The sequence below is a fragment of the Rattus rattus genome, chromosome 9 (genome assembly GCF_011064425.1).
Source record: "Rattus rattus isolate New Zealand chromosome 9, Rrattus_CSIRO_v1, whole genome shotgun sequence".
Classification (NCBI taxonomy): domain Eukaryota; kingdom Metazoa; phylum Chordata; class Mammalia; order Rodentia; family Muridae; genus Rattus; species Rattus rattus.
Genome location: NC_046162.1, coordinates 63,464,493 through 63,478,944, shown reverse-complemented (window position 1 = coordinate 63,478,944; position 14,452 = coordinate 63,464,493). Strand labels below are relative to the sequence as shown.

Genomic DNA, 14,452 nt, shown 5'->3' with positions numbered 1-14,452 from the left:
AGAGGCCTCTGGGGGCCACTTGAGCCCCGAATACTCTTCTGGGAAAGCATGTTCCTGAAATAAATTCCATTTTGGCATCTTCTCAGGAGCAGGAGCATTCCAGGGCTGTTTCCATGATTGAAGGTCAAATGCGACGAGGTCTCTCCTGGGCCCGCTCAGCAGCCCTGGGCAGTCAAGGAGCCAATGCTCCTCAGTCGATAGCATGGCTGAAGAGTGAGCTCCATGTGAGGAATGGAGCTTGGATAACAAGAGGATTTGGCTTTACTACCCACCAGACTCCTCTGGGGGCCTGGGGCTCAGACCTGCACAATGGGCTTCAGGGTAGGGCCTGACAGACTGCCAAGAAGCCACTTCCAGTGCCACCCACCTTTATTCACAGACCCTCAGTCTCCAAAGCTACATAGACACTTGGATTCAAGAGGGCACGAGAAAAGGGGGTCTTGGTGATCCTCCCAGTACACCCCAGAAAGCCAGGACAGGCCTGGCAGCACCACTCCTTCAGGGTCAGCCTTAGTGCCCTGTCCAAGGGCACTACTGTGACCACAGGGCTGCAGGTACCAGGACAAAAGGCCTAGTTGCTCTCAGAGAGCCAGTACTGTCCTAGGCCCAGAGCTGATTCGACTCTGAAACTGGGGTAAGGAAGGGTCAGGATGGACAGTGGGGATGGAAGGGGGAGCTCCCCAAATGTCCAGGGCAGAAGAACAGCAAGTCTCCATGGAGAGAGCCACACTGGATGCAGGTGGGACTGCACATGTCCTACTTTCTGGTCACTTCAAGGTTCCACAGCCGAAGAAACAGAGGTCCCCTTTTTTCCTTCCTGACCTTAAGTAGCCAGGAAGGAGAGGGGCGAGGCATGGCAGGTAACAGCAGAGAGGGCTGGGTAGGTAGGGCCAGGTGCTACCCAAGATGCAGCTGGCCAGGAGAAAAGGACAGGGCTGATACAGTCAGACTCCTATTCCCCCAGTGACAGGGGCAACTTGAGACCCTGGAGAGGACAGGTAGGGCCTTGATCATCAATCCTGCTGGCTCTGGGGATTACGGCCTGCTAGAGCACACTCTCCTCCCCCCCTCCCAGGAGCAGCGCCACAGGAACAGAGGAAACCAACATCAAGTGCACCCTGATCTTCTGGAGGCCAGGGGAGGGGCGCCAGGCACTCTAGGACTTCTTGGCATCCTGCGTGTTCCGGCGCTTCAGGTCGCTCAGGTCGATGGGCTTGAAGGCTGTTAGTGGACAGTCGGGTTGGTGCTGGGAAGAGGATACCCAACCACTTCCCACTACTGGAGGCTCCCAAACCCAGGTGCCTTGGAAAGGACACAGTGCAGGAAGGAAGCAGAAGCCTTTTCAGCTCCTCCAGGTCTACCTTACTTACTCTTCAGGCTGGGGTTGGGAACTTTCTCCACATATTCCTCCACTAGGCACCGCTCCCCACTGGACAGCTGGCTGCGCAGGTCTCGCTCAACACCCTGCCAGGCTGCAGCAGACAACAGGTTCAGCGAGCGCTCAGCAGTCCTCAAGCCATCAGAGAGAGCACTCTGCTCCTGACGGCAGCTCAAGCAGACCGTCCCTCCCTCAGCAGCATGCAGCCCCCGGCCCCACCAGTCTCCCTCTTTAGATGAGGGCTTGTTTGTTTTTTGAGACAGGGTTTCTCTGTGTAACAGCCTTGTCTGTTTGGGACCTCAAACTCTCAGAGATCCGCCTGCCTCTGCCTCCTGAGTGCTAGGATCAAAGGTGTGGCTACCACACCTGGCTACCTAAGGGTATCTTGAAGAGCCCCAAACTGTCCTACCTCCTGCATCAGCTCCTCCTGCCCCTGCTCAGAGGCCAGTCCCTTCTGTGCAATGGCCTCCTCAAACCACAGAGGGTCCCACCCATGCCCACCTCTCAGCATATTCGTTCTAATCCTAACCATATAACCTCTATGCACTTTAGTGAAACTCTGTTCACAGCTACCTCCTCTCTTCCAGGAAGCCTCCAGGCCTGAGTACTGTCTCCAAGATCCTGCCTCTTCTGGGCTTCCACCAACTCCCCATGCCCTCTGCTTTTGTTGTCACCCAATGTCCCTCTGTCACCAGTCTACTGTCTGGGACCCAAAAAGAGTGGAAGGGTGGTGGGTCACTCACCCACAGCAGGCAGTAAAGCAGACACCGAGTGCACCAACCTTCATAAATGAAGCGCACATTCTCTTCATGCGCTGGTGTGAAGATCTCACTGCTGTTGGTGGGAGAGCGGGGACTGCTATTCCTCTTGCCGTTGTAGACAACTCTAGAGACAGGAGAGCTGGGGAAAGTCCCACGTGTGAGGAGAGAGTAACAGGAGAGATGGGGTCCCAGCTTCCACACACACCTGAGACCCACCTGGTCATTGCTGGTACGTCTAGTCCTACTGCTCAGCTGCTGGATCCTGCGGCCTATAAAACAGAAACCCAAGGCACTGGAGCTGTCATCCTTCCAGCAGAAAAAAGAACAAACTATGTGGTCCTGAGTCCACTGGGGATCCTCAGACTGGGCCCTAGACTTGAGTGGCCAGTGGGCTCCAAGCAGTCCTGACAGGCTATGGGGTGTCAGTGTCACTCAGAGACTGCACAACTTAATTACGTGTTCAGTCACATCGCTAACCCTCCTGTCTTCAGTCTGCAGATCCCATACAAAGTAGAGCCCCAGCTCTGCCTCAGAGATTAATGGACTCTATTATGCGTGCTTCTACAAAGCCTAAGATTCAGCCTCCTAACTAACTGCCCATGGGAACTTAATAGTGAGAAAACCATCTATCCAGAAACTCAGCAACATTGGACAAATGACTTAGTTTCCTGATCCCAAAGGATCACTGGAGAATCGAGAACCAGACCAGGAGGAGGAAGGAAGTAGACCTGATCCAGTGACCAGAACTCTGGGGTGCAACCTATTTACAGGCTGGAGTCTTTTACAGTACCTAAGTTTAGGGTCAGAATCTCATAATTAACCAGCTGAGGACACACAGGCTAGGATGAGAAAACCAGTCATACAAGGTCGGTCCTCAGTCTGGCCTTGGTCCAGATGGGGCAACCCCACATGCTGAAGACAAAGGAGACCCGACAGTTCCAAGCCACCTCAGGCTTTCTCAAAGCTTCTTCTCTGGACAGTGATACATTATACTAATATTCAGATGAACACCTCAATGATACCAAGCCAGCTCCTGTAAGGGCTCTAGAACCCTGTCAGCCTAGGACATCAAAGCACAAGGAAAGCCCTGAGGTGTGATGATGGTAGTGATACAAGATGGGGAAGCTCCAGTTACAGGCCAGGACAGAGTAAGGCAGTGCTCACGGGCAACCCCTACCTTAGCGTCCAGGCCCAAGGCTTCCTTATGACCTTGCAGATACCCTTTTCTGGCCTAGATTGATGGATGCTTGCTTGGTGGCGCCTGTCCTACACCTCCCTTCTCTGGTGCCTCTCCCACCCATGCAGCTCAGGCTCTGACTGTCCACATCCTCCAATGGCCCCCTGGCTTGCACATGCATACCATGCCCTCTGCCTGGGTGCTTTAGCTGGCACCAGCCCAGCTGGCAGCAGGTTTTATGTTTGGTGAGGCAGAGAAACCTGAGCCTGTTTACTGGCAAGGAATATAGTAGCAGGATACCAAATGAACTGGGTCCCTAAAAGACTGGGTGTTATTTGGGTCCAGAACCAAAGCAGGTACAGTGGGCTAAGAAAAACGGCAGAGTCTTCAGACGTGCCCAGGATGTCTAAAACCTTACTGAACTGCAGACAGGCATCTGAGGTCAGAGTACTGCTCAGGAGCCCAAGGAAAGGGGGTAGTGGTCTAACAAAGGTTACCCATACAAGAGGGACACTATTTTGAGTGATCCCTACTTCAAAAGACTTCATGAAGTACCCAGGCCTTCATCACCTAGGGGACCCACCAGGAAGATAGCAGGAGCAGAGGTCAGAAAAGGCTACCTCCACACCCGACACTTCCTTGCCCTGGTTTTTGTTTTGTTTCCTCTTTCTGTTACAAGTGTCTTCCCAATACCCTAGCCATATGTAAAACGTTCCATCAACTCCACAATGTTTTCTGGGTCTTTTTTTGCAGTTTGTATTTAAAAATAGGAAGCCCAGAGGCTGCAGAGATGGCTCAGCGGTGAAGAGCACTGACTGCTCTTCCAGAGGCCTTGAGTTCAATTCCCAGCAATCACATGGTAGCTCACAACCATCTGTAATGGGATCCAATGCCATCTTCTGGTGTGACTGAGGACAGGGACAGTGTACCTACATACATGAAATAAATCTTTTTTTTATTTTATTTTACTATGTGTGGAAATCTAGATTTCCCAGAACCATTTGTTGACGATCCTGTGTTTTCTTCAATGTAGATATTGGTCCTGAGTAGGAATCAGGTAGCTGTATATGTGTGGACTTGTATCAGAGTCGTCTCTTGCTTCCACTGATCCCACATCTGCATTTTATGTATGCGAGTACACTGTCGCTGTCTTCAGACAAACCAGAAGGGGGCATCAGATCCCATTACAGATGGTTGTGAGCCACCATGTGGTTGCTGGGAATTGAACTCAGGGCCTCTGGAAGAGCAGTCAACGCTCTTAAACCACTGAGCCATCTCTCCAGCCCATGAAATAAATCTTAAAAAATAAATAAATAAATAAATAAAATAAAAGAAAGCCCAGACTAGCCTCAATATCAGTGTGTAGTGTAGTCAAGGCTAGCCATGAACACTTGATCCTCCTGATTTTGCACACCCCACCCCCATATGCTGGGATTACAGGCACACTCTACCGTGCCTGGGACAACTCCACAATACCTTTTCTCTGTATCTCTCAAGTGGATTGTCCCAATAATCCCCAACATGGAAGTCTAGCAGGACTTTTTTCTATAAATCTAGGGTCTCGTGCATACTAGGCAAATGCACTACCTGAAGTATAACCTCATCCTTCACTTTCCAGACAAGGCCTGTGACCCAGGCTGCCTTTGATCTTGTTGTTGACTAAGGCGGCCTTGGACTGGCAATCCTCCTGCATCAGCCTACTGAGTAGCTAGGTTAAGACTCTACTGTATGTGTATACATGCAGTTTGTTTTAGTGAACTCCTAAGACACAGCTAACAATGAGGGTATCTTGGATCTGATGACCCTCTGTGATATATCCATCAATTACTATACCTCTACCTGCGGCCCTCCCCACCTCTGCTGACCAAGCTTCCACTAGGGCCACAGCAGACACACACAGTTGGCAGTTCAGTTTCTTGACACTTCCACCACTCTCCAGTGGGGACCAGTTGAGCTGTGCAGTGTCAGAGAGCTCTCGTTCCATGTGTTTCTTGTGTGTCACCAGCTACTATCCTCAGGCCCAATAACAGTCAGTAGTAAACCTGAGTTTCCTGTTGAAAGACTACACTTCCCAGCTTCCTTTGCAGACTGTGAACTCATTTCTGCCCCTATAGTGAGCCACATCCCATCTTCCTCTGCAGGCATTTTGGCCATCTGCCCACATGAATGACAAGGCCCTGTCTGTGAATAAACATGGTCCCACCTGGGTCAGACCAAGGGTTTTTTCCACCTTCAGTCTCTCTACAGCTGCCTTTTAAAAATCTAACAGTACTACCTGTCCAGTTTCCCCACCCTCAAACTCCCCCCTCCCTGGCCAGAGGTACCCTGACCAGAGGTCCTCCACCCCCTCTGTGTGCTCTAGACAAGGATTTTGGGTTCCTCACTGAAAGTGAAGTGATCACCAGGGAGTTGCCAGGTCTTCCTGATCAAATGATGATCGAAGCATAGCTATATGAAGCCCATGCCGTGAATGAAGGACCTGCAGCTCCTCAGTCAACATGATAATGGACATAGCAAAGTCATCACATTATCCCAGTAAAACATAACAAGAAAGGGGTACTGTAGCCACTGAGTATAAGGTAGAAAATCTGGAACCAGCTAATATTTAAAACAAGTGAGGACCTAGAAATGTCCAGGAATCAAGAATCACAAATGCCACAGCAGAGCCTTGCCAAGGGGGGACTACAGGGCAGCCTGGGCTGGGAACTTTACACACTGTTCATGGTCCTATCACAGCTGGCCAGGAAGATGGCATCTCACAGTCCTATTTCAGAGGATGAAGCAGTTGTCACTTAAGAGGTGACCTCAATGACTTCCAGTTCCGACCCCACCCAGGGGCTTGGAGGCTGCAGAAGCTAGCTGGGGTGCTAGATGCTCATTATCTCTGAGCCCGCCTCAGTTCCTGTCCTCTCTGAAATGCTGCTTCCCAGGGACACCCGTGTGGGTCTGCTTACAGCCTCTCTATTCCTGGGAGAGTTCTTGAATGGGTTTATTCTGTATAGAACTATATCCACTGGGGTTGGGGATTTAGCTCAGTGGTAGAGCGCTTGCCTAGTGCCCAAGGCCCTGGGTTCGGTCCCCAGCTCCGAAAAAAAAAAAAAAAAAAAAAAAAAAAAAAAAGAACTATATCCACTTCTATGGGACTCAAGGCCTTCAGAGATTTCTTGGAAGGCAAGGTTGGGGGACAGTATAGGGTGCTGGGGATCCAAGACCCAATTCGACTCTTCTAAATACACCCAATATGCCAGGCACATGATGCTAGGTAGTCACATCTTTGTTGCCCACCAAAGCGACAACGAAAGTGGCCCCTGCACCACAGTCAATGGTGCAATGGCTGGTCACTCTGTTCCTCCGGAACTTATACTATCCAAATTTTGCCTCCTTCCTTCCTCTCCCCACCCCTTTTAGAAGAAAGGTCTCATGTAGCCCTGACTGGTCTTACACTTCTGATCCTTCTGACTCCACCTCACAAAGTGCTGGGATTACAGGTAAGTGCCACCACTCCCTGCTTCAAGTCATGCCTGTATCCTTTACAAATTGTGAGGCTTTTAGTTAATGACTGACCAGCCAGGCAGGAGCCACAGAGCTGTGACAGGTTGGGCCTGTTTCTAGATGACAGGTCATCAGACCTAGAACGTGTATCCTATTATTTCCTTGGAATAGCAAACTATTAGCTACTTCCTAACTGGACCCAAACCCAGGCCCCTTCTGGAGGACCTGGCTCTTGTTGCTCTCCTGCCACATCTCTGTCTAACTGTCCTAGACACTCCCCAGAAATCCACTAGCTGATCTCAACTCACTGGGGGGGCTTGCTTGAGCTTGCCCTCTGTTTGAAACATGGCGTCCAGAGGGTACACCATCTTATCTCGGACGACCACCACAGGATCTGGACTGCTTTTGTCAACAGGGGTACGATACTTCCGGCCACCAGCCCGTTCAGCTTGCGGGCTGACCGCGGGCAGGCCCTGGACTTGCGCAGAGACACTGCATCAGGACAACTGGGATGTGGGCAGAGCAGGTAACCGGCAAGGGCACCGGAGCGATTTGGGGGGCTGGCCTGCGCAGCCCAGAAGCAGGAAGCGCCCTCAAGGGCTGCCCCAGGACCGCGGGCGTCGGTTCCCGGGGGGGCGGCCGGGCGGGCAAGAAAGCCTCCTTTAGGATGCCGCCACGTCCGCACCCCGCGGCGACACCGGCCTCCTCTCTCCCCGCTCCCGCCAGGCGACCCAGCGACACCAGGGCGGGGCGGGGCGGAGCGGCCAAGGTCCCACGGAGCCCGCAGCGCCCCGCCCCGCCGCTCCTCCCGCGCCGCACCTTCCTCACCTCGCCCTCCTCGCCGCCGCCGCCGCCGCCGCCGCCGCCGCTTCTAGTGGGCCGGCCGGAAGTGACGCAGACGCGCAGGCGCAAACGGCGCGGGCCACGTGATCGCCGGCGAACGGAGCGCGGCGAGGTCGGAGGCGCGCGAGGTCGGAGGCGCGCGAGGTCGTCCCGGAAACACGGGTGGGTGTTGGGGAGAAGGGAGGGGCTGCCCGGCATCTCTGAAAAAGAAGACCGGCGGACGCGCCCCAGACATTCATTTCCCCGGCCCTGTGCTTGCCAGCGAGCCCCAGCATACCTGGCGATGGTTTTGTACTGGACTGCGCAACATCAGTCACCATCACAGCTTGGGAATTATGTTTATTGAAAAAGTAAAAAGTATCACCATAAAAAAAAAACCTGGAGTAAAAGCCAGGCCAGAGAAATGGGTATAGGGGCAAGAGTGTCGTGCCCCACAAGTCCTAACCAGCCTGGCTGCCTCACTGCATGTTCAGTGGGCAGTCTAGTCCCTGGGGCAAGGTGCTTGCCGCTTCTCCAAAGGGGCACAAACACCAAAAGGGCAGGGCTGGCTCAATCCATGCTGGTTCCTTTGAAGAGTTCCACCAAGTCCTTGAAGTCCGGGTCAATGAGGTCGGAGGGCAAATCGCCATCATCATTGGTTGCATCTCTGTCTGCCCCCAAAGAGATGAGATACCTGAGGTGTGAAGGGCAGGTGGTTAAAGCCTAGTCAGCCCATCCTGGGGCCAGAGGGCTAGAATTTTGGGGTCACCTGTTTGTTTTTTCCAGGCAGAGTGAGGAGGAAGAAACCTGACCCCTTGGAAGCTGTGGCCAGATTTTCCAGCTTGCTCTAATGTTGCAATCGGGTAGAAACTGCCAGAATCCCTGAGTAGCCGCCTACATCCTCAGAGTCACATTTTGGGGGTCCACCTGGGGGGGATTAGGATGAAGCCTCTAGAACGCATTGCATAATCTCACCTGGCTATGTCAGGGTATCCATCACTGCAAGCGATATGCAGTGGTGTCCAGCCTGTCTCATCCCGCTGGTGAATGTCAGCACCATATTTGACTAGCAACTTCACACACTCCAGGTTTCCAGAGAGCACAGCTTCATGAAGAGCAGCCAGGCCTAGGCAGGGTGGGAACACAGGGTCAAAGCTATAACCCTCTGAACAGGATTTCCCCTGTCTCCTTATGGACAGAAGACCAGTCTCTCAGTTATCTACTCACCGGAGGGGTAGATAGTGTCTAGCGAGACTTTCCGAGCTCGGATAAAGCGCCCCACTTGCTCCAGGTCGCCTTGGCGGATGTGGTCCAAGAAGAGAACATCATTAGCGAACCTCACACTCCGATCAGCCAACAGCCTCCGCCGTCGCTGTCGGGGGCTGTAGCGAGCGTAGCGGACTGTTCTGCTGGGCATCCTGGGATTGGGGTGGGCTATCTCTGTGGGACCCTACTTCGGTGGGTATGAGTAAGAAGTATGCCAACCGGACCAGATCTGCGCAACCTCTCCCGCTTGACAGAACCTCGATTCCAGCTTATATAGGGCTTGCGAGGCTATATAAAGCCACGCAGTCATGCTTGCAGACGCGAGGAGCTGAAACTGAGCTTCCCCCCCCCCCAACCCCCTTTGAGCACAGGATCATGTTTGGTGGCTCATCTTTCAGCACACCTGTCGCCATGTCCGGCCAAAGGGGTCAGATCCTTCCTGGCTACTACTCTCTGCCCGCAGCTGGACCTAGAAGGTGCCTTATAGAGGAGGGAAGGACTGGGAGAGAGTGCATGAAGAAAGCTGTGGGAGTGAGCTCAAGGGCATCAAGAAGGTCTAAACTTGAAGGATGATGGCTCACCTGTCTACCTGCTGGAAGCTGAGCTCCCTTGGCATCTGAAGAGCAACTGATCCATTGTCATTTAGGAGGTCACAGCCCAGTCCATTCTCCAGCGTGTCACTCTTACCAACCCTTGTGGATTCTAGAGAAGATTCACAGAACTGCCTTTAGGGTACATCATACTGGCATCTCAACTCTACAGATAGATCGACACTACTAGTCCTATGGGACTCACCCAGCACGCACAGTGCCTTGTGCACGCGTGGGCGCTCACACACACAAACACACACACACATACACACACGCACAATACTGCCTCTTGGTTCTGGACAGCTTATGGACTCAAGTTGAAGGTGTCATTCAGTCTTCCTAAAAGTCAGGGGACCGTGTCCATTATAGGAGGAGAAAGGGGAGGACCCCAAGTGTCAGCTTCCTGTAGACACCCTACCAGCTAGCTGTCTTGTTTCTGCAACAGCTTCAGCTGTGGGTCTCAGGTGATGCTTGGCTTGGGGGTATGAGACTACCTGGTAGATGGGATGCAAGAACAGAGCTGGGCCAGACAGGCCCAGAAGCTTGGTTATGGAGCTGTGGATAGCTTTCAACTCTGCAGCTTCCCCGGTGTTCCTGAAAGCCAATGGCGACTCTGTCATGGTTGCTGTAACAAAGTAACACGGATTGGGTTAAACAAGGACTTGCCCTTCTGGTTGCAGCCTCTGGGTGCTTAGACTAGGAAGGGCTTCTTAGTCCTTGGTGGTCTTTGGCTTCTAAAAGTATCCCACCATCTCTACATTCATATCTAATGGCTGCTATTTCTGTGTCCAAACCCTACCCCCAACACACACACTTCTTTAGATAGAGTCCTCGGCAGTGAACTCCCTTTGTAACTCAGGCAAACTCCTGAGCATCCCACCCCCAGTCCCCATGTGCAAGTTTACAGGTGTCGGGCTACCACAGTCGGTTACCCCATTACATTGTTTTTTATTATTATTCTTTTTCCTCAGGAAAGATAGTTGTTTTCCAGGTTGGCTAGTCCAGAACTCAGAGTTCTCCCTCAGGCTTCTCAAACAAGTGTTGGAATTACAGGTGTGTGCTATCACATCTGACTCAGATATCTCCTTCCAAAGACACCATCCATAAACATTCTTACAAAGACACCACCCATAAACATTCTTACAAAGACACCATCCATAAACATTCTTACAAAGACACCATCCATAAACATTCTTACAAAGACACCATCCATAAACATTCTTACAAAGACTTAGGGCACACCCTACTACAGTGTGACCTTATCCTTTTCCCCAAACAGTGACATTCAAAAGTATTGAGATGCACACCTTTAATCCCAACACTTGGGAAGCAGAGGCGGGCAGATCTCTGTGAGTTTGAGGCCAGCCTAGTCTAACAGAGAGTTCCAGGACAGACAGGGCTGTTACACACACACACACACACACACACACACACACACACACACACACACAAAGTAGTATTGAGAGCTAGGGCATAAATTTGTGAGACTGGAGACAACCCTTCACTATACTGATGAGATTCCTAGGTGATCAGGAGAGGCCTGTGCCTGGGCAGCTACTTGGCAGGCTGGGAAGCCAGGACAGCAGTGTGCTTAGCAGCAGGCCTTACATCACCTGGCTGCTTTCCAGCCATCGTCAAGCCAACGTGTTACACACCCTGTAGGTGTAAAGCCTAGGTCCACTGGCTGCAAGACACACCGAATGAGAACTCCCTGCTTGGCCGGGGTGTCTCAATATAACCTCAGTGCTCAGGGGCTGCTCCCTGAGCTTGAGTACCACAGAAACTTGAACAGGCTCTGAGAGAACCTGTTTGGAATGGTTCTGTGCCTCCGCATCTCCAGGGCCAGTGCTAACTCCTGTTTGCTTGGGAGGAATAAGATACCACGTTCTCTAACTTATTTACCTTAAGAAAGGAGACTAAATGTTCTGCACTGTAGCCTGGCAACAGAACCCCTCCCCCCTTAGATGCACCGATTGTCTTTTCTCGTGTTGTGGAAAAGTCGTGTCTGTACTCCCCAGCTCAGAGGATCAAATGAAAGCCTTCGGATAAAGGTGCCACCAACAGAATGGCAAGGAGAACCAGAAGAGCAGCCCTCTCCTCCCATCAGTGAGTGGCCTCCAGAGAGACAAGGTCTGGGAACATTCAGCATGGGAGGCCCCTGGACATTTAGAGCACAGAGTTTCTTGAGTTTGGGGTTTCTGTTTGAGCCAGATTCTAGCCCCCCGAAGTCTTCTAGCCACTGCTTGTAGGAACTGTGCGGTGTGTTCCTAGCTGAGATCTCTACCTGGTGTACTCAACTTTCAACAAGCCGTCAATCACTTACGGTGACCGACATGAAAACAAAGCCTGGATTTACAGTCCTCTGTCCCCGATTCCCTCCACCAATATGAGCTTATAACTCGACTCGTCTGTGAGGTTTAGAATTCCTACTTTTCAGGGCATGAACTAAAACATTTACACGAAGTTGAGGGTGGTGATGATTTCTGTAAATCCCAGCACTCGGGAGATAGAGGCCAGAAATTTAAGGCTCAACAAAACAAAACAAATTATACCAAGGTTACCCTCTGTGATGGTTTGCATATGCTTGGCCCAGGGAGTGGCGCTTTTAGAAGTGTGTCACTGTGGGGGTGGGCTTGGAGACTCTCCTCCTACCTGCCTAGGATGCTCAGTCTGTTCCTGACTTCCTTCGAATGAAGACGTAGAGGGAGGAGAGTAGAAGAACCGAAAGGTGGCTGGCCATGAGCACGTGGTGGGGAGAGGGAAGGGGGCAAGAACAGAGAAGAACAAAGAGTAAGAGGGGGTAAGAGAGGAGTAAGAGAGAGGGAGGAGGGGGCAAGTGGCCCCTTTTATAGTGTGAGGCACTGTGGGTTGGAGCATACCTGGCTGCTGCCAGGTAGCTGTGGGGGTGAAGCTTAGACAGACCAACATTGACACCCTCCAAAATTTTATAGTCCTCAGCCTTTCTGTTGTTTGTTTTTTTGTTGTTGTTTGTTTGCTTGCTTGTTTTTTGAGACAGGGTTTCTCTGTGTAACCCTGGGTATCCTGGAACTCACTCTGAAGAGCAGGCTAGCCTCCAAGTTACCTTAATTCACCTGTGCTGGGACTAAAGGTGTGTTCTACCACAGCCCAGCAGCCTGAAAGCTTTCAGTCCTCTTACCGGGTGGGTGGTGGTGGAGGCAGGTAGATCTCTGTGAGTTTGAGGCCAGCCTGGTCTACAGAGCTAGTTCCAGGACAGGCAGAGCTACACAGGGAAACTGTTTCAAAACCAAACCAAACCAACCAACCAACTAACCAACCAATAAGCACTGGGATTCCAGACTTGTATTACTATACCCAATTCTTTTTATTACATTTTTTTTTTTTTCCGGAGCTGGGGACCAAACTCAGGGCCTTGCGCTTGCTAGGCAAGCGCTCTACCACTGAGCTAAATCCCCAACCCCTCCCAATTCTAGTTTATAAAAGTCCACAACAGGTCTGAAGAGATGGCTCAGCAGTTAAGAGCACTGACTGCTCCTCCAAAGGTCCTGAGTTCAAATTCCCCCAGCAACCACATGGTGGCTCACAACCATCTGTCATGAGATCTGATGTCCTCTTCTGATGTGTCTGAAGACAGTGACAGTGTACCCACATACATGAAATAAAAAAAAAATTTAAAAAAAAAAAGTCCACAACAGGGAGACAGCCAGAGTCTGACACAAGTTTGGTGTTTGTGCTAGCTACCTCATCAAACTTGTAATTCCGGCACTCTGGAGGCTAAAGCAGATGGTTTGCCATGAGTCCAAAGCCAGCCTGAGTTACATACTAAGTTTAAGGCCAGCAAGGGTGACCCAAGCCTAAATTAAACTAAACCAAGAAAATGAAGAAGGAAACCTCAGACAATGTTAGCAGCAGGGACAGGTACCCAGTGCCTGGGGGTTGTTAGGTGTTTGGTAATCTAACATAGGCTTGCAGGATGGTCTGTCTACAATTAAACTTCCAAGCCAGAAGACCCCTTAGGGCAGTACTTATTTGAAGTTCCAGGCCAATGGCTTTTGGCTACCTGTGGAGGGGATGGGTGGGTTGGGAAATTCCAGTCTTCCGTCATGTTCCACAGGTCCTTCGGTTGCCTTACTGGCCCAACCACAGAGGTTTTAGACACTACCCTGTAGCTGCCCTGCACAGCCTGGCTCTGGAATGTTCTCATCAGCTGCCTCTGCAAAAGGGGAAAGATATCTGTGAGTCACTCTTCTGTCCGGAGCGCGTGACAGCGGCTGCCTGGTCTGAGGCTTTCTTATCCAGAGACCAAATCTCTACACAGCTGGGCAGTAGTTCTGGAACTGTCTCTAGGGCAAGTGTACAATCTACCTTATTACCTGTGACTGGAAACTATCTGCTTACAGCCTGCTGGTTTTTCTCCCCTGGAAGCACTGTCATGTTGGCCACAGAGCCTTGACTTACATTTTGGGGACAGAATTGATATCTTCCCCACAACAAACTCCAAAGTGACTGTACCCACTTTAAGATGCCCATGATTCATTGTGTCGGCAGGTCCCCTTCAGAAGCTTCTGGAGCCGAAGTAGCTGGAAACCAGCCCTATAGCAAGTCACGGAGAGCCAGTGGAGGCAGCGTGAGTGAACAGCTGACTCAAATGTTGAGTCAGAATGTACAGCACTGAAATGACAGATACCTGGGCAATCTGGCACTGCCTGAGTTGGTGACAGAGGGTCCTCTTCCTCTGCTGTGTGTGCTGCCACAGCCAAATCAGATGGGAGCATCCTTAAGCTTGTGGAGATTTTATGGTAAGACAAGGTGACCATGAAGGTCATCACGACCCAAGAGACAACCATATTTGGAAGGTCCTTCAGCCTACCCTAACAGTTGTGTCTAGTGCAATGGTTGCAAGCAGAAGGGCACCTAGCCTTGATGATGGGAGGATGTTCTGCTGTGGATTCTGGATGGCTTCAGAACACTTGTGTGCACGCACACA

The 14,452-nt window shown here is 51.4% G+C and overlaps 2 protein-coding genes across 3 annotated transcripts; both read right to left on the bottom strand.

The window, feature by feature from the left end:
• Positions 1–351: 351 nt before the first annotated feature.
• Mcrip1 (MAPK regulated corepressor interacting protein 1) lies at positions 352–7,704 on the bottom strand. Of its 2 annotated transcripts, XM_032913038.1 has the most exons (5): positions 7,637–7,704; positions 2,356–2,408; positions 2,160–2,278; positions 1,371–1,472; positions 352–1,221 (listed from the first exon to the last, which is right to left on the bottom strand). In XM_032913038.1, the coding sequence occupies exons 2-5, from the start codon at positions 2,361–2,363 to the stop codon at positions 1,157–1,159; spliced, it is 294 nt and encodes a 97-aa protein (XP_032768929.1). In that variant the 5' UTR covers positions 2,364–2,408; positions 7,637–7,704; the 3' UTR covers positions 352–1,156. The 2 variants fall into 2 exon arrangements, with proteins under 2 accessions (XP_032768929.1, XP_032768931.1); XM_032913040.1 differs by lacking the exon at positions 7,637–7,704 and having other exon boundaries at positions 2,160–2,263.
• Positions 7,705–7,973: 269 nt separating this feature from the next.
• Ppp1r27 (protein phosphatase 1 regulatory subunit 27) lies at positions 7,974–9,143 on the bottom strand. The gene is made up of 3 exons (XM_032913037.1): positions 8,858–9,143; positions 8,606–8,756; positions 7,974–8,324 (listed from the first exon to the last, which is right to left on the bottom strand). Exons 1-3 carry the CDS (start codon positions 9,045–9,047, stop codon positions 8,201–8,203), a joined length of 465 nt encoding a protein of 154 aa, XP_032768928.1. The 5' UTR covers positions 9,048–9,143; the 3' UTR covers positions 7,974–8,200.
• Positions 9,144–14,452: the final 5,309 nt, after the last annotated feature.